This window comes from Lonchura striata, chromosome 5, assembly GCF_050655825.1.
Source record: "Lonchura striata isolate lonStrDom1 chromosome 5, ASM5065582v1, whole genome shotgun sequence".
NCBI classification, from domain to species: Eukaryota; Metazoa; Chordata; class Aves; order Passeriformes; family Estrildidae; genus Lonchura; species Lonchura striata.
The window spans coordinates 26407364-26426748 of NC_140707.1; the positions used below are offsets into that span (position 1 = coordinate 26407364).

General features: G+C 51.2%; 2 protein-coding genes across 5 annotated transcripts in view; one reads left to right on the top strand and one right to left on the bottom strand.

Annotated features, from left to right (window-relative positions):
* Positions 1 to 12806: 12806 nt before the first annotated feature.
* Positions 12807 to 14262, top strand: PHLDA2 (pleckstrin homology like domain family A member 2). The gene is made up of 2 exons (XM_021526787.3): positions 12807 to 13395; positions 13829 to 14262. The coding sequence occupies exon 1, from the start codon at positions 12965 to 12967 to the stop codon at positions 13361 to 13363; it is 399 nt and encodes a 132-aa protein (XP_021382462.1). The 5' UTR covers positions 12807 to 12964; the 3' UTR covers positions 13364 to 13395; positions 13829 to 14262.
* A 1427-nt stretch (positions 14263 to 15689) lies between these two features.
* The window catches only part of SLC67A1 (solute carrier family 67 member 1), a 63218-nt gene continuing 59522 nt past the window's right edge, over positions 15690 to 19385 (bottom strand). For all 4 annotated transcript variants that reach the window (XM_085581494.1, XM_031505062.3, XM_085581493.1 and 1 more), the window contains one exon: positions 15690 to 15998. In XM_085581494.1, coding sequence (XP_085437620.1) covers positions 15823 to 15998 — 176 coding nt within the window. In that variant the 3' untranslated portion in view covers positions 15690 to 15822. The remainder of the gene's footprint in view (positions 15999 to 19385) is intronic.

Sequence of the window (19385 nt, forward strand, 5' to 3'; positions counted from 1 at the left end):
TGCAAGGGCTGCTTGCTCAGGCGTTTCAGAGCCGGGCAGCAGGAGGGAAAAGCACGGAGCCGGCACCTGGAGCAGCAGCAGCAGCGCAGCATTCCACGTGTGCTCCGCTCTGCGCTCACAGTGCAGACTCGGACTCGCTGCAGCTGCTTCGGCTGGGAACTCCTGCGGCCACAGAGAGCGCCTGGATGTTTTGGGGATATCCTGGCCAAGGAGAAGAGGGAATGGATCCCTCTTTCCCTCCACCCCCAGCTTCATCTTGTGCCTTCTGGGGAGCAGTGTTTCAGTCCCTTTCCCTCCATGAGGCCAAAGAGGCTGCAAATAAACACCCTGGGAGTGAACCCCTGGGAAGTGATTGCTGCTATGGCTGGGGACAGCAAACATTCACCCCACATCACAGCTTGAGGTCAGCAGGGATGGGAATCACCCCTGTGCGTGCTCCTGGCCCTGGAAAAGAACCATCCGTGACTTTCCAGCATCCCTAGGAGATGGAGACCAAAATGCAGAGCTGCAGTAGTCATCCAGCTCTAGCAATCTCCTGGCACAGCCTGGCACAAGGAATGCCGCCTCCCCGTCTTGTTCTCTGCCCTTCATCCCCCTGAGCATCCTTCCTCCACATCTGCGGGCGCAGGGCAGGAGGAGGCAGAGGAAGGAGAGGAGGCAGAGGAAGGAGAGGAGGCAGAGGAAGGAGAGGAGGCAGAGGAAGGAGAGGAGGCAGCCCGGCCTTCCTCCCCTCCGCGGTGCGCGGCAGCCTCTCCCGGCAGCCAGCCCGACCAGTGTTGGGGTTTGCCGGGTGCGAGGAGCCGCCAGCGCCATCCCACTGCGGGTCCGAGTTCAAAGGCAGCCCTGATGAAGACGATGGGGAAGGCAGAGCAAACAGACACCGTAATTGCGGTGCGCTCTTTCTCATCTCCGCGGCAAGTTGCAAAATGTGCCGCCTCCTCCCTTGTCAGCCGGGCTTTAATTGGCTTTAATGAACAGGCAATTACATGATTTCAATTTTTAATTAAAGGCGGTGTTGGTGCAGGGGAGGGGGCACCGACCCCCTTCGAGCTTGTCAGTGGCACATAGGGAGGTATCTGCCTATGGGCATTAGGGATTTCGGGGGGCTCCTCCCTCATCCCCCCGGGCTGGGAGGGCTTCATGGGGACTCTGGGCTAGGAGCAGATGGAAGCCAGATGCCTCCCAGCCACGCCGCAGGCAATTGTAGATCTTGCTCCAGCACCTCCAAGCAATCAGCTTGCTTTAATTTTTTTCCTTTTTTTTTCTTTTTTTTTTTCTTTTTTTTTTCTTTTTTTTTTCTTTTTTTTTCTTTTTTGTGCAGAGACAGCAGATCAAAGGGGCAGCAAATAACTTTTAGAAAACCAACCCCCCCCCCAAAAAAAAACAACAAAAAACCCCAACCCCAAAAAACCCTCCAAAACCAAACCAATCCCTCCCCCACACGCTGCACCAGCCAGAAACACCTCCTGGACCAAGTGCTGGGTGCATGTTGGCAGGAGGAGCTGTTGGGGTGGGATGCGTGTCTGGAAGCTAAAGCAGAACCACAACTGGGGGCTGATTTTATATTATTTTATTTTATTTTATTTTATTTTATTTTATTTATTTTATTTTTTATTTTATTTTATTTTATTTTATTTTATTTTATTTTATTTTATTTTATTTTATTTTATTTTATTTTATTTTATTTTATTTTATTTTATCCCAAGGAGCAGGCAGCTGCCCTGTGATAGAAACACCTTCCCTATAACCCCACACAGTGAGCACCAAGGTGGGACTGACCCACCCAGCTCACATGTTCATTTTTACTACAGACACCACCTTGTCTGTCTGTGCTAAAGCATGACTGGAGAGGGAAAAACGGAGGCACGTGGTAGAAATGTCCCTTGGGAAGCAGTGATAATTGCAGGGCCCAAGCTGCTGGCCGAGTCTCTCCGTTTTATTTCTCTCTCTGGCAGCCAGGAAGCTGGAGCTTTGGCCTTGACTTGGTTCCATGTGCTGGGATGTCCTTCCTCATCGTGTTTCAATAAAACGTAATCGCTTTACGACTTCCTCTCGACAGATAAAAAATCATTAAGAAGAAAAGCTGGCGACTCCGCGGCTGCGCCGCGCCCTCGGCGTTCCCTCCGGCCCGGCCGCCGCTGCCAGGCTTGCCCTGGGCTCGCAGGGCCAGCTGGCCCCGGGACCACCGAGCTGCTGGCCAGGCGTGGCTGGGATGCCCAAGGCCACCGGTGCCCACAGAACAGCAGCCACAGGCAGGAAAGTGGCCAGGCCTGCACTATGGCCAGTGCCACCTCACAGAGCACAGCCCCAGGGCGGGCAAGGGCAAAAGAAAAGGGAAGAAAAGGGAAAGAAGGCAAGGTCTGAGCTGGCAGGTCCTTGTGAGCAGCGATCAGTTCACCTGCTCGTCAAATAGAGCTGGAGCTGGCTGCTGTGTGGGCAGGCTGAGTCACCCTGCTGCTGGCCAGCTGCCCCAGCCCCACGCCAGATGGGAGAACAAGGTCGCCTTTAAGCGGGGAGAAGTGAAACCTGCCTTTCTAAACACCCGGGTGGGAGCTGGGACAGTCAGCACTGAGCCAGCAGCCTCCTCCCTTTGAAGGTCGGGGCTGAGATTCTGCTGCAGGCTCCGTGCCAGCCCCCTGCAAGCACAAACCTCCTCCTTGCCTTCCCACTTCCTTTGCCCTGGGGTCCCAGATGCTCCACAAAAGCTCATCACCCTCGCTACCCGCAGCCGTCATCAATCACAGCATGGTTTGTGGAGGGGACTGCTTTACAGTGACCCGCAACCTGTTATCTCCTAGAGAAGTGCAGCCTGCTCCCACAGAGACAGCTGCTTCTCCATCCCAGTACACAGCTTTCTCACAAGATGAAGGCATTTTCCAACCCTTTCTTCTCTCATTACTGCTGGATGAGAAATCACTTGATCCAAGATGACATGCAGCAACTGCTTGCAGAGAATGAAAGAAAACCTCCTTCCTGCAGTTCAGGCCGGGGAAGAGGGTGCCCTTCCCTTGGGGCAGCCTCATCCTCATCCTCATCCTCATCCTCATCCTCATCCTCATCCTCATCCTCCTCATCCTCATCCTCCTCATCCTCACCCTCACCCTCACCCATCACTGTTAGAGCCTGGCTTCACAGCAGAAGCACCAAAGGACGGTGAGTGGTGGAATGGCTGTGGCTAAAGGGGATTTCTGGCTGCAGGTGTGGCTGTGCTTCTCCTGGCCCTGGTCAACACTCCAAGAGTTTTCCCATGGAGGAGACAACCGGCCCTTGACAGGCAAGTGAAACAGGAGCAGCCGTGAGTCACCAAAGATAAAGGTCAAGCTCCTTATCATCCATGGGAGAGGCTGCAGCTGGGTGTGCTGCAAAGAAATGTGCTCAGAGGCCAGCCAGAGCCAAAATTCCCAGTGCCATGGACACCTCCACCCAGGGGACCAGCCCAGGGGGTGCTGCTTTTCTTTTTCCACTGCCACTTCCCAGCAGCATCCGGCGGTGATGATGGGTTCCAGCGGTGCCGTGGGCCAAGTGGCGCCGACAGGGTGGCTGAATGGGTGTTAAATGAGCTGTGGGTGCTGAAGCACCCACACGGCTCCCACAGGGTGCTTGGCTGTTGCCACGTGTTGCTGGAGTGCCCACAGGTAAGTCCTGTCCTCCACGGCAGGAAGAAAAGAGGTGTTCTCACTGAAATCAAACATTTTTCCTCCTGCTGTCACATAGCTTCTCACTTCAAGGTCTCATGAGGAAAGTTAAGGCTGGAGATGTGCCTAAGGGAGTCCAAAAAGGCTTTTAGAGAAGCCTTGGCAATGAAAGGGGGCTGGCAGTGTCTGTGTCAGAAACTCCAGCCTCGTTTTCCAGTGTTTTGGCCAAATGTGTGATTTTCTATTTGTGTCCTTGGGTTTCTGCTCTTGCAAGCAGGCACAGTCATGGACATGCAGGTCCCTTCTGGAGTGCCCTGCCTTGGCCTCCCCGGCCGCTCACGGCCCACGAGGGCTTTTGCTGCAGCCCTGGATCCCGCAGTTCTGACCAGGGGTTTCCAATTATGGGAAATGTGTCCGGTTCCACGCCTGACTCCCGCTCCAGTAAGGCTGGAGGAATGACTTAGTCATCCTGGCTGCCTGCCAAGCCATTTAACTCCTTTTGCTCCGTTTGGAGGTTATTCCCGGGCTCCAAAGGCCAGCAGGACTCCGCACTACAAATGCCCGATAGCCGATAAATGGATTGAGGAAACAAGGAATTGAAAGCAGTTTGTCCCTGCTGTAGCAACCCTGGTTACAACACCTCCGGAGAAGCTCAGATAAACCCATCCTGGGTGGTAAATGCCAGTCAGTGCCACCTGTCCTTGGCTGAAGAAAAATTCCCTCTTCTAAAGGACACCAGTAATATGGGACTAATAGCTAAGGTTTTGTGATAATTGTCCCAGCCAGCTCTCAGTGATTACCCCACAGGAAAGGGGTTTCTGTTTTAAGCTGTCACACAGTGTTAGAGAAGTCCTGAGTTTTCAGATCAATACAAATAACTCCCTCCCCACTCCTGCAGCTGTCCCAGAGGCTGGGATGGAGCCCCACTGAGCTGACAGAGGACATGGAAAGGGCAAAGTATGGGAGCCAGGTTCCAGAGGAGACCCCTGGCAAGGGAGAACAAAACTGCCCCAAATAAAGCAGCAGGATGCCCCTGGCTGAGCATAACATCTCTGTCCTGTCCCCCCGATCCTCTGTGCCCTGGCTGCATCCCTCCAGTTCATCATTCCGCTTTAACATGGGCTGCCCTGCCTCCAGGGAAATCTATTTTTGGCTCGTCCTGGGGGAGCAGAGCCTGGCCAAGGTTACATGCCAAGCACCCTCATTTCCTCCTCTTAACTGCCTCCCTGCTTTATCACAAACTTTCTCACTTCATCTTTTTTTCCACTCATAAAGGCTGCAGTCACTGGGCTCCCACACTGCCCAGGGCCACCAGGCTCAAACCCATCCCCTAAAACATTGGCTTTTGGATCCCTTCACAAAATATACAGAGGTTTCCTCAAACCCATTCTCCCTGCCACCAAATTTTAGTTTCTCTAATAGAGCAGGAAAAAAAAATTCCTCAGCTTTTTATGACTTAGGATTTTCCTTTCACACCTCCTGGCTCAGCCAAGCGGCACAGGGACCACCAGGAGGAGAATAACAGCATCACCAATGCTTGCTCAGCCCCAGCCCCAGCTCCCAGCCTGGTGGGACATGCCCTGAGCTACTCATTGCAAATATTTGCCCAGGTGAGGCCAGGTGTTTGAGTATGAGGTGGGCTGAGTAACCAGCAGGAAAGATGAAAGTTTGACTTTTACATCTTAGCCCCATTGGCAAATATTAACTCAAGGAGCAAGCGGACTCCTGCTATCCCCTGCCACACGAGCCACGAAATTGGGAGGCACATGGAGCTTATAAACACCAACATCCACAGCTCAGGACTACTGGACTCACCCCAAACCCTTTCATTTATTTGGTAAATGAAAGAGTGGTAGGAGTGGGGAGACAAATCAGCAATAGGTGAGATCTGGGAAAACCAATCAGAACTGGAAAAATACCCATTGCTGATTTCCATTCTTCATTTCATCCAACATTTTAGGACTTTTTTTCTCCCCCATGGCTTTCAGATGTCACTGAATGACCTGAAATTGCTGCCTAGAGAGTATTTTTTTTCATTTTAATCCATCATATGAGACACCTGTTTCCTTCCAACTTTCCTGAGCACTGCCAGCCAGGCAACAGAACATCCTCAGCTCCCGCTGCCTGCACCAGCAGAAACCTGGCCATGGGCACAGGTTTAGTGGGAGAGCAGCAGGGTAATGGTAGCAGGTAAAGATCACAGCAGTGAAAACACTGGCAAGGAGGTAAAAGCCTCAGGAGAGGACAGACAGGAAAAAAAAATCCTAAACCTCATCTAACTGCTTCCCCTCACTCCTGCCACAGTGCAGTGTCCCAGCTTCAAAAAGGAAAATTGGCAGCCAAAGCACAATGTGAAACACAGTATCAGCTCTACCACCTGGCCTGCCACACACACCCCAGCTGTCCAGGAGGGAAAAAGGACACTCTTTCCCCTCCAGCTACTTCCCACAGCCTGGCCCTGGCCACTTCTGGGAATGATGCACTGGAGGAGTTTCTTTTTGTTGTCTTCCCAGCCCTCCTGGAGACAGGAAACATCCCAAAGCTGGACAGTACCACGACCTTATATTCCCCCAACTCCCTGAAGTTTGCTGATGTTGTGGTTAGGCAGTCCTGTGATCCTCTTCAGTGTTTACTCTAAAAGTTTATACACTGTTAAAAAAAAAAAAACAACAGGCAAAATTCGGAATGCGGGGGCAGGAGGATGCGCCAAAGGGCCAGGTGGGGACATGGGTCACACTGACGCCTGGGTGACAAAGGACATCTGGCACTTGTCAGCCACAGTCTCCACACACAGATAAAGACAGGCCAAAGATGGTTCAAAGCCACTTCCTGGATCTTGGCAGATTTCGAAAGGACAGGTAATGTGGAGCAGTGACCTTCAGTGCGCAATGTCAGCACATTTCTGCAAAGCCTGGCCCTTCACAATCTCTGGCGGAAGCACAGCGGGGTAATAAAAGGCTGGCCTACCCAGGCAGGCAACGTCAGGCTGAATGGCATGAGCTGAAACCACCAGGGACTTCCTATGCAGAGAGCTCACCAGTGTCAGCCCTGAGATCTCAGACATTTATTGTTGCTGCTGAAAATAAAGATATCCCAAATATTTGTCCCAAGAGATTCAGTATGAGAAGTTGAATCCTTCAGCGGGGGAATGTCCCGTCATTTTAAAACTGTGAGCTGTAGACTAAATCATCTCCTGAGCTCACTGCATATGGGAAAATGTTGACAGCATTCAGAGGGGTCAGTAAATAGCCTCACAGTTCAAGGCAGGGCTTGGCAAGCCACTGGCTGGGCTTTCCATTCCCTTGGCAGAAGGGGAGTACTGAGTCCCCATGGGTCCCACAGCGGCCCTGCAATGGAGTTCTGACATCTCATGGATCCCCCCCATGATGCTCAGCAAGCTGCTTTGTGAAGAGAATTGTGAGAACAGGCTGTATTGAGGTCTGCCAGCATCTAAACAGCAGTTTTGGACCAAACCCAAACTGTGGGGTCAACACCTGCATGAAGATGCATCCAGGCTCCTCCAAGCCAGGCCAAGCTACACAGGGAATTTGCAGCATAGTTTTACCTGTTGTATTTCTGCCAAATGGGCTTGAAATTGGGCCAAGAGGCTTAAAGATATGGGTATTAGGAGGAGCAACAACAGCTCAAAAGACCAGACAACACAAGACTTCTTTTTCCATTTTTGTTTTAATAACCAAACTAAACACCTACACAGCGTCCAAGAGTGGGGAACCGACTACACACACAGTCATGCCCAGGCTGCTGGGAAGAGACGGAGCAAAACAGCCCTTCTCCCCTCAGTTTTTAATCCCTTCATGGAACTTAAGTGCCTGGAGTCCTCCTAAGCAGGTTTGATTTGGCACATTCCCACCCTTATTTGGCTGTCTGCTGCAGAGCACAGCCAAGGACCGGCAGATGGGAAATGACATCTTTTCTTCCCAGCTCCTCACAACTGCTCCATGACTGTCTGCAGCAGTTTACAACATGTAATGGTAACACACTGACTCAGTGGGATGAGACATTTCAAGCTTCTCAGGAAAAAAGAGTCTTAGTCAGATAAATATTAGTAAATTGAGCAAGCTGGCCTACGTGCTATTGCTGATTAATCCATGGTTTGCGTATGGTACAAAAAAAAGGATCTCCCAGATTGAGCAAAGATGCTTCCTCTGATGCCCTTGTTTAAATTAACTCAACAGCTCCAGCCTCACTGCCTATCATTTACTGTAATCACCTAACAAACAGCCTTGGTGGCCTTCATCTCCCTGTCTGAGACCTTTCTAAGTGAGCTGTCCCTAAGAGAAAAGCTTCTTCACCTGAGCTTGGCCATCTCCGAGTGATATATCCCTCTGTGTTCATGGCAAGGCCTGAATATCCCCAAGGGAGACTGAGCCCCCTCCCAGAACATCTCCATTATGGGCAGCTGGCCCTGATGTGCTCCATGCCCCTCCAGGAGGTCCTGCCCGCAGAGGGATGGCCACCCACCAGCTCACCAGTGGAGTTTGGAGGGACCCAATGGAACCAGTTTGTCCCAGGACATTTCTGAAGGAAGAAAATATTAAGGAACTTATAGCCAAAAACTTCCCAGAGATACTCTAGAACAGTCAAAAACAAAAACAAATAAAAAACTTCCCAAACAAACAAAAAACCAAAACAAAACCCACCCCCCCACCCCCCCCCCCCAAACAACAAAACACCCATAAAAACAAAAACAAAACCCCAACCAAATCTTTTCAGGGGTATAAAGATGTGAAAAAAATTAATAAAATGGGAAAAACATGAAAAAATCCTGAAAAAATCCTCATCACAAACTTTACCCAGTAACAAGCCACCCTGTCAGTTTACACCTATTTAGAGTATTTTGAGTACAAGTTTCCTAGGAGACCCAGCGGTCACTATACTGAGCTCCAGCTAAAAGTGCCTGTGGATACAGCTACGCCCTAACGTAAACATGGAGGGCAGCAATTTACAATGCAAGACCATATGTTCCTCTGTTACTAATCGACTTCAGCTGCAGGATTACAATGTCAGCCCTGTAAACCAGCTTTTTCCCCTACAGATGTCATGTTGAAATCATTATAATAAAAGCAATTTTACAGCCTTCAGTCTCCACTTCCCTCTGCTGCTGAGAAGCCCTGCATTAATGCCAGCAAAATTAGGGGTCTTTCTCCAGGGACAGAGCCCTGGGAGAGGAGATGCACAGCTCCAGGATTACACAGGGACAGTGGGAACAAGCCCAAGACAGCTGCAGGAATGCCAGTACCCTGCAATGGCTAATAGCTGCAGCAGGAGCTCCTGCATCTTTTGGGAGGGAGATGCAATGTTGGGGCCAGCTGGAAACCCTGGTGGGATAAATGCACGGCTAAATCGCACAGAAAAGGACAGCAGGTCCTGCTGATGGGCACATGGGGAGAGCTGCCTGTGGAGTTAAAGTGAGAAAAACCCCATTTTTTGGGTATTTTTCCTCGGTGTGATCCCTGCCCATCCTCATCGTTGACCTTAAAGCACGGGCTGCTCCTGGCAGTGCCTGCCGTGCTTTGTTACCATGACTCACGTAGCTAAGGCAACCCGATGTTGCCAGCAGCAGGGTACAGGACGCCTCCTACTCGGAAAGGATGATCAAATCCCTCCTCTGGAGCGGTCACTCACTTCAGAGACGTGTGTCACGGCAGAGCCATCGATGCACCCTGCAAGAGCTGGCACCACCAGCCCACCCATCGAGGCTGAGCGTGGCCATCCCATCCCACACCCATAAAATAATCCCTAAACACCACACACGTACAAGAACACCCTCCCCTCAGCGGCCGAATGCTGGTCCCTTCTCCCGGGAGGGGGATGAAGCCACACTTCCATGTCAAATTGCCATTTAGGCTTTTAAAATGCCCCTAGTAAATTGGAGATTGCTTTGGGGCAAAGCAGAGGGTGGTGCCAGCACCCCTGGCAAGTGTGGGAAGACGGAGATGGCCGTGTGGGACAAGGCTCCTGTGACTGAATGTCAGTCTGCTTCCCATCACCTTCCTCTGCTTCACACTCCCCACTGTGTTATTTCCCCCCTCTTTATAAGAACAGGGACAAATGCCTAAATTTTGAGATTCCTGGAGCTGTTCTTTATTTGGGTCAGTGCCTGATGGCTTCATATTAAAGGCAGCTTTATATTAAAGGTGGTTATGTTTGGGAGCTCACACACTGTCAAAGCACAGCCACAGTGATGTGCCGGGCTGAAAGAAAAAAATCCCTTCTCTTTCTCTCACTAGTAACACAACTAAACAACTAAACCCAAACTAAAGGGAGTGACACGTTCCTCCCAGCTGCCAGCTCCAGCTTGGACAGAGACAGCAGCAGCTGCTGAGCTGCAATCACCCAAAGCTCCCATTAGCTGCAGCTTGGTCATGGCCCTTAATTATCAAAGCCATCCACTACCTACACGTACTCACAGCACCCTGTGACACTTGTCCCAAGCTTTGGTGCCAGGGTACGATGCAGGGCTGCATCACATCTCTTACCCCTCTCCCCAAGTGCTGAGAAGCAACCAGTGCCCTGCTGTCAGCTCTTCACCTAAGTTATTAACCTTATTATTTAAAAAATAGGGCAATATAAATATTTTTTCTTCCCTCAGGCAAAATTTATGCTATATACTTGTATCAGCAGTGACCAGCTACCATGGCATGCACTAGGATTAGGGCTGTGCTACTTACTTGTAAGGAATTGTCATGTTTCCTGAACCAGGTGGCTCTCAGCTCCTTGCAGGTCTCCATTCTTTCCTGAGAAATGTTCCTGACATTGCTTGTGATTTGGCTCTGCTGCCCATTTTGGATTCAGCTATAGTCACCTTTGCTTTCTGTCTCAGTAAATTTAATTAAATTTTAAAATCTGTTTTACAGAATTTCTGCATGGTCACAATGGCAGAGACCCTATGGTACTTTTCTTTTTATTCTTTTATCCACTTAACTAACCCATCTTAGGTAAAAACATGGAGCCTTCATACAATGGACATATGTTCAAAACTAGGGCCCCTGTTCAGCAAGAACCTACCTTTTTCCACTGTGAGCAATTTTTTCACTTTTTTCCCCTAGCAGTTAAGGCAAGTTTGCTGAGGTGACAGCTGGGGGAGGCTTTGAATATTTCAAAATGATGGATAAATGCACAAGAAAAATCACCCAGATGAAAGCAAAAGCAGAAAGACAGAGACCAAAGTGGTCTTCAGACCCTGCATCTACAGATACAAGTTTGATTTAAAAGGAAATTCAGGTTCTTTTTCTAGAACTTTTGAAGCAAGGTGTGCACAAACATGCCAAGTCCTGCAGCCTTTCCACACCAGAAGCCTTCCTCCAGATGTTCCTTGTACACTTCTGACTTGCTGCCTGTTTTGGGGTTTTTTGGTGGGTTTTTTTTGGTGTTTTTTTTTTTTTCTCTCTCTTTTTGAAGTGGTGTTCCATTTCCTGTGCACAAAGACCATTCCCTGATTCATTTTGGGGTCAAATTGAAAATATCCTATTGATTTCTACTTAATATCCAGCTCTGCTCCTGGTTGGCTCCAGCATCCTTATTTTAATGGGGCCTTTTGGTCAGAAAGTGGTTTTACAGAGCACACCAGCATCTGCCCTGAAAATGAAGATGAACAGCCTAATTGTAAATCAATCTGGGCTGTTCCTCTCACTTAAAAAAAAATAAATCACATTGAAAAGTAGTGCTGGCTCTCAGGGAAAAGCCTGCAGCTCTTCCCATGCCAGGTCATAGCTCCACATATGTTCTGCAGCCTCTGCCCTACCCCACAAGCAGGGATGGCCACCATGGTCTTCCCAGAACAATTCCCAGCCCAACACTCCCTGAAAAGCTCAGCCAAATCATTCTTGGCTCATTCATCAAGCCCAGGAGCATCACACAGCCCCCCCACCTTTCTTCTGACCCTCCTCACAGATGTGCACGCTGCAGTGAATTATCAAAGCGTGGCCCTATATTCTGGCAGACGAGTGATTTGCAGAGGAAGTGGGTTTGGCTCTAGCTCTGATGTGTTCCTGGGAAATGGGCTTCTGACCCTGCCGACTCCCTGGGAGTGCTGCCAGCCTCTTCAAAGGCCCTGCTCTGTAAGCTCACCTCTGGGCTTTGCCTTGCAAGCACCTATAGGGGTGCCAGTCATTCGAGGAAGGCGATGGAGAACAGGGCTCAAAGTCCGAAGGGTGATGCTGCACATGGTGCATACCTGAGCAAATACTGCTGGAGGAACAGCGTGAACAAGTTCATTAAGCACAGCCCTGCCCTTGGCTGCAGCATCAAGACAATGGCTGGGAAGCTGGATCAGCCCTGTGTCAACTATCGTGAAAGAATGACAAAATTAAAGGTGTCCAAGAGGAAGGGACTGCAGGCTCACACGTGCCTCTTAAATATCACCTCCAGCTGCCACAGCCTTTCCTGACTTCACCTTTGTGTTGGGCACTGCCCAGGCTATAACTGTGGTGTCTTCCCTAGAGGAGGGAATGGACTAGGTGGGAGAAAATGGGATAAATCCAGTGATTGAAGGGGATAAAAACAAAGGGAAGCAGTGTTAATGCAAAACTGGAGAGGTGGGCTGCCCTCAGGAAAGGATGAAGGGAAGGGCTGATGGTGATGGTGAAGAGCTGGCCAGATGCAGGGCCTCAAATGAAGCTGGTGGGCTTGGTCAGGCCCTGGCAGAGTCTCTTGGGGTGACCAGGGGCTGGAATCAGACCAGATGTCCATAGGAGATGGCAGAAGCCCACCCTCCCACCCTGGGCTTGGCTCAGGCCCGTCTGCCCCAGAGAGAGGTGATGCCAGGGCGAAGATGCCCAGACCCAGGCCCCTGGGAACAGAGCGTTGGGAGCATCTTGTACCCCATTTGTGATCCGAGAAGCGGCTCAGAGGGGCAAGATGGTCTCGGATCACAGTGGCCCCCTGCTCAGCGCAGGGCGGGCCACCCCTGACGGGCAGAGGAAACACGGGTGGGGAGGGCAGCGGGCAGACAGGACTGCGGTCCCTGACGGGGCAGCAGCAGAGTGGAAGCCCTCGGCGAGGCGGCGTGCGGGAGGCAGCCCGTCCCCAAGCCTGGCGGCCCGGGGCAGCCCCGCGCCCCGCCGCGCCGCGGGCACGGGCGGCACGGGCGGGAGCCGGCCCGGGGCGGGCGGGAGGCGGGGCGGGAGGGGGCGGCGGGCCGGGCTCCCCGGGGGAGGCACCGGAAGGCGCCCGGCGCTGATTCATTGCAATAAATTGTTCCCATCGCGGCGCGGCTCGGTCATTGCCGCCCGAGCAGCCGTGGGAGCAGCAGCCGTGGGAGCAGCAGCCGTGGGAGCAGCAGCCGGAGCCAGCGCCGGGGAGCGAGGATGAAGATGCAAGCCGAGGTGATCCGCGAGGGCGAGCTGGAGAAGAGGAGCGACAGCCTTTTCCAGCTGTGGAAGAAGAAGCTGGTGGTGCTGACCAAGGACAGCCTCAGTCTCTTCCCCGACGGGCACAAGCGGGCCAAGGGCAAGGAGCTGGGCTTCGGCTCCATCCTCAAGGTGGACTGCGTGGAGCGCACGGGCAAGTACATCTACTTCACCATCGTCACCAAAGACCGCAAGGAGATTGACTTTCGGTGTCCGGACCAGAGCTGCTGGAACGCCTCCATCACCATGGCCCTCATCGACTTCCAGAACAAGCGGGCCATCCAGGACTTCAAGAGCCGCCAGGAGATGGAGCAGGCGGCGGGCACCCAGGAGCGGCGGCTGGCCCGGGCGCCCTGAGCCGCCCGCCCGCCCGGCCGGCCCGGCCCCAGGTGAGCCCGCCCGGCCCCTCGGCGCTGCTGCCGCGGCACTCGGTGGGCTTTTCGCTAGAGCCCTTACAGTTCTCTTGCTCCGCGCAGCCCTGGTGGCCGGAGGGAGCCGCGCCCCGACACCGCGCCGGGATTTCGGCAGCGCGGCCCCGTCCCGACCCCCGCGGCGGGCTGGCCGCTTCTCCCGTGCGTGCCGCGGAATTCCTGCCGGAGCCGCGCTTCTGCACTCTGCTGGGAGCACCATGTGGGGGTGGCGGGCAGGAAAAAACGGCACTTGGCAGTGCTTTCCTCACAGAATCTGCTAAAAAAAAAAAAAAAAAAAATCTGTGAAAATAAATGCTCAGTGCTTGCTCTCCCTTTAAAGCCCCCCATTTTCTTTTCCTGTGCCTTGCTGTGCTGCTTGTTAACTAACCCACTTCCTCTTGCTACCTTTTAGAGAATACCACTGGATGATAAACCAGATCGAGTGTCTTGGACTGAAATGGGACAGGGTACCAATGAAGGAAAGCAAAGAAGAGAGCTGGAAGCAGCTTGGTTTCTTCCAAGCCCGTTGTGGCTGCTGAGCAAAGAGCCCCGAGCTTTGCCTGAGATGCATAAAGAAAAACCAAAGACTTTCATACAGGACTTCTAGCAAAGCGTCCACGTGTTTTGAGTGGCACAGCTTTGTGAACTATTATCTTCTATTTATGAGATGCAAGGAAGATTCAACACTGACTGATGGTGTTAAACACAGTTTAAATTATTTGTAGTATCTATATTTGTATTTATTTTGTTGAATGTCTTTCAGCAGTTACTGGTCTTAATATTGCTTTTGCATTAATGTGTCCATTCCAAATAAATTACTTGAAATGTTCACTTTTTATTACTGTACTCTGGGCTGCAGTAACTTTTGTTGAGGCGTATCTGTGGGTATGGCAGTGGTGAAGTGGCTTAAAAAGAGTGGGTAAGGCTTGGCTTTTTGGTGCCCTGGACTGGGCAGTGGGATGTGAAGAAAGCCCAGATAACCTGCTTGTGTTCGACCTTGTCTCCTGACCAGGAAGGGAAGATGTGTTGAGGTTCCGTTCTGGTTAGTGGTGGAGATAGAAAAGCCTACCATAGCTTGCAGAAGACCTCCTCTGGAAGCTCTTCCCCCCAGAATCCAATAATGGCAGCTGCAGAAGGCACAGGAGCTCCCTGCCACGGGAAAATGCTGTTCTCTGCGAACGCCCTGCGTCCTCCCCAGCCCCCATAGCTTAGTGCTGTGCTAAGGCACAAAACTGGATTCTTGGTTTCGGAATAAGAGCGCCAACGCTCCGTGGATTCCTCAGCTTTGTAGCAAAGCAAGCTGAACTCGCTCTCCCCTCTTCCCTCAACTCTGCAGTCTCTAGACAGAGTTAAATTTCTCCAGGATAATTGAAGAAAGGAGGCAGGCAGGCTCTTTTCCTATAGCACCGAGACCAAGAAACTTGGAGAAAAATTAGCTGGTTTTTTGGACAGAAGTGCTGAAGTTTGTTTTTTTTTGTGAGGCTCAATCCTCAATAACTAACCTGGGCTTCCTCGAGAGCAATGTTGCAGCACACGACTCAGTTCTGGCAGTCAGGACTGTGAGCATAGCACACAAATTACTTGCTGTAAACTTGGTCATTTCCAGCAGGAAATTTCCCCTTCCCGATATCAGCACAATTCTTTCAGGAGACTTTGTACTAGATGAAGTTGCAAAGTGTGTAATTACATAAGCCTGTAGTAAGAGCAAGAGATACTCAGTACAGGGTGGGGAAAAAACCTGGAAGGAGGGTTGGTCCAGTTTCTGGAAGTGGCAGGGAGGCTCTGGCACTGCAGCCTGGTACATCGGGGTTTTGCATCCTCGTTGCTTGTTGCTGGCAGCTCCTGCACAGGCAGGGTTGCACATGACTGAGCTGTGGATGTAACAAACCTCTGGCTGCAGCATGTGAAAGCCTTTGGCCTCAGTGCCCCCTCTAACCTGAAAATGCTGGAGATGCAGTTAATGCAGCAAAACACTGCTCAAAAGCAGATGTGTTTTACCCCCCCCCCTGTTTTTTCTTGGTGGCATTTCAGGGCACTAAAATAAAAAGCCAAACCAGAGCAAAGGCACTGGCTCCTAATCCCTTCAGTTTCAGTGAATCCAAGCAGGAATGCTGCCTAAGGACAGCTGAGGGCTGGGGGCTGTTTCCTGCCATGACAGCCACTGCAGCAGGGGTTAATGGGAGCAACCTGATAGCTCCAGCGGTCCCATGGCCCCAGTTGCTCCAGCATGGCTCCAAGACCTTTGCAAACTGATCTGTCCCTTACTCTAGATGCAAATGCTGACAAAATGGAAGGATTGTTCAAATTGTTTTATTCTAGGTTTATAGAATCAAAAAAAAGCCCTCAAGAATTTATTTTTGTGGGGAAAATAGGGGATTACTTTCTTGCTACTGTATTATTGGATTTTCATCTCTTCAGTGGGATTTTACTCTTCAAGAGGTAAACAAACAAACCTAAATTGACCATTAGCTGTAAATAGCCAAAGGAGGAGACTCCAAATTGTTTATATAAAACCCCACCAATGGTTGGACCCACTGTCCGGGTCAAGGGCTGCACTGAGGCACAAATCCCAAGCATGGCACCTAGGAGAGATGGCAGAGACACACAGGGTGAGAGCAAGTCCCGGCAAGGAAAAGCAGAGAAGAGCACACAAGATCCCCTTCATCCCTGATGCTGCTCCTCTGCAGTAGTAGCAAATCACTTCAAATAATTTCCTGCATTAATTTATAGCGGTCCAACTAGGGTTTGTTCTGGTTAGGAACTGCTGCAGGCACAGGGACCAGTTTCCACCACGAGCCAGCTCAGCTCTTCTCCGAGTGGTCTGGGCAATCACAGCACTGCCCAAAAGGCAAAGTGGGTGCTCACCAGGGTCCAGGGATGCCTTTGGCACTACAAGGTGCTGCTGAATATCACACCTGGAGGGCTGGTAACTACTGCTGGGATTAGGGATGGAAAGGTAATTTCTAGGGTCACGTTTGAGCCTTCCTAGCAAATCACACAGATTCTTTCAATCTTCTAATTACCTGAGTGGGCCCTGCTCCACCCAAGCTACTACTGCCTTTTGTTCTCTAGGCTGAAACAGAGAAACAGCTCTCTAGCAGGAGTGAGAGGGTTAGGCCTAACCAGGTCTTTAAGAATAAATAAATAAAACCAGATAAAGACAGAACCCCCCTGAGATATTCCCCCACCTCCCTTTGCAAAAAGAGGGGATATTTCCATTTGGATAGATATGCAAGCCCTTCGCCTGGCTGGGCCGGTTCCCCCTCCAGCAGCCCTCACATTTGCATCCTTAACAGGAACCCAGCAGATGGGGAAGCACCTCCAGTTTGGCAAAGGTGAGGTTTTCTTCCACGTGCAGGCGGATGGCCAGGACATCCCCTGGGACACAAGGCTGTCCCACACACACCCAGTGTGCTCCTTTGTCCTGCAGTCTTTGTTCAGGACAGCTGTCACATTCAGAGGAGCAGAAAATACCCGGCCAGCCAGCAAATCATTAGCCCCCAACACTGGGAGGAACAGCAAGCTGGCAGTGTATTCAGTGAACTTGTGCCCAGCTCTGAAATGATGTTTGCAATTATTTTTTTACTACCAGTATGATTATTTGGGCTGCTGGCATCACTTTTCCTTTAAGACACATGCTGAGGTGTTGTCACCACACAGCCAGGAAGGATGAGGACAATGCTGTCCTGGATGCAAGAAGTGGAGCAGGAGTGTGATATTTAACGTGGGCAGCCAAGGGGGAATGATCCCCAGCTCCCAGAGAGAACAGGCAGCCAGGTGTTCGCGTAATGCCGGGCAGCGACTGCTGGGCTTTTATCAGCGTGCTTAAAATACTTGTGCAATGAGCCCAAGCCAAGGGTGTAGCCATGTGGAGAGGGAAATCTCCCGGGAAGCGCTGCCGAGCGCTCCTCCCACGCATGGGAACACAAAGGCGATGGGTGGGACCTTGCCTTGACCCTTTGCCAATGGGAACCATCCCATAACCACCAAACTCTCTGGGCAGGTTTTGCAATTATTTTTTCCCCTCTAGGTATTTGAATTAAACTAATTACTACGTGCAATTGCCAAACTGGCTCTTATGATTGAGGAGGCACTTTTTTCCCCTTTCCTTTCCTTTTTTTTTTTTTTTTTTCTGGAGCAGAAATCCATCGTCTTAAAAGACTGGGCTCTCCTTCTGCACTTCTCCAACATGTTGCTGAGAAAGATAATTTCTGTTTAACGGGCTTAAATTAGATCCCTTGTCAGACACCCTCAGGCTCTGGGACATTATAAATCTCAGCTCTGCGGCATGGCCGTAGCTCTGTGGCAAAGCTGCACATGTGATAAATCTCATTTAAGGCAAGACCTTTAACTAGGACAAGTCACCGCCTCAGCAGAAAATTTCCTGCATCGCTTGGCGCAGCTCTGCCAATGCACATGCTCACCTTCTTTGTCATAGCTGTCCCACCTTCTGCACCTTCCCTGCTCTTTTTTCCGTTCCCTTTTCCCATACCTGGCATGACCTGTGCCGGCTGGGAGCCTATCCTCCCCTCCCATCCCAGATCTCCTCTGCTCCCGCAGGTTTCAGGGCTGGGTGCTGGCGGCTCTCCAAGATGGGCGACTCCTTTCCAGCTCACATCCTGTTGCCTCGCTCAGATGATGGTGCTGGCCCAGATCAGCCACACGCCCATGGGGCAATCGGGTTTAACCATTAGGTCACTGTCGCCAGCGGCCGCCTTTGAACCTGCAAAGCTCAAGCAAAGCTGGGGGGTTCAATGCCCCAAGCCCTGCCTGGCTGCAAACTCTCCTCCTCAGGAGAGAGATTTTATTTATGCACAAATAAAATCAGGACACGTGGGCCCGTTACGCATGGAGGCTCTGCTGGGCTTCCTGCCTCCCTCCCTCAGGAATGGGGGGGATCTGTGCAGGAACAAGACCTCCATTCTTGGGGAAGGACCAGGGTGGACAAGGAGTGCTTGTGTGAATGCAAGTCCCCCTCCGGGACTCCGGGCTGCCCTCCCACCAGCTCATGTGTCCAGCTGAGCAGCACGTGCGTGTGGGGCTGAATTTTCTCTTCCTGCCTTTGAAGATGAAGAGAAGGAAAAAAAAAATCAAAGGGAAACTAATTAAATCATTACTGCTACCTTTGCTCCTGCGCAAAGCCTGAGCTTGGAGAGTAAGCAAAGCGCAAGTGCCAAGCGCATCAGCCTCGGAAGGAAGTGACTTTGGATCGGATCTAAAGCAGGCTGATGGGTGCAAGGGATGGTGCTGTGCCACCTCCCACTGATCCTTTCTGAGACGCTCATTTAAAATGCAAGGATGGGTGACTCAGTGTCTAGCAAGGGCGGACAGGCTACACTCCTGCAACGCCCCATCCATCCCAGCCCCGTGATGAGATGGACACCTGAGCTCAGCCCAAACTCCTTCAGAAGACCTTTTCCTGACCCAAAGAAAAACCTCCATTTGTTGTACAGGCAGAAGCTGACCAAAAACATCAGGAAAAGACAGCAGCAAGGCTCAAAAGTTACGCTTCCAAAGGCAAATTCTCATTGTGTGATATCCTTGCATTAGCGAAAAGTTGTTGCAAGTGAGTACTGAGGTTTTCAACACAGTGACAGGAAAGCTTTTTCATAAAACCAGATTTCCACAGTTATGGTAAGGGTTTCTAATGCACTATCAAAAACTTCTCTTTGCAGAGCCAGTGTCAGGCTCGCAGAGGAAGGAGCAGCCTTTAGGCTGGTGTATGGGTGGAGCAGCCTTTGCGGGGTGCCACCCACGACCAGGGATGGATGGAAGGCATTTTAATGGCTGCATTTCTCTGTGAGACACCCACGCTGTCACTGCTGCAGCTGCTGTGGAAAGGCAGCCTGCTGGCTCTGCTGTGTCAGGCATTCCTGCCTTCGCCCCAGCCCCTGCCCGGGTACATCCAAAACAAGCACGGGACCAATAGTACCTCTTCCCCCAGAAATATTGCAAGGGAAAAGCACAGT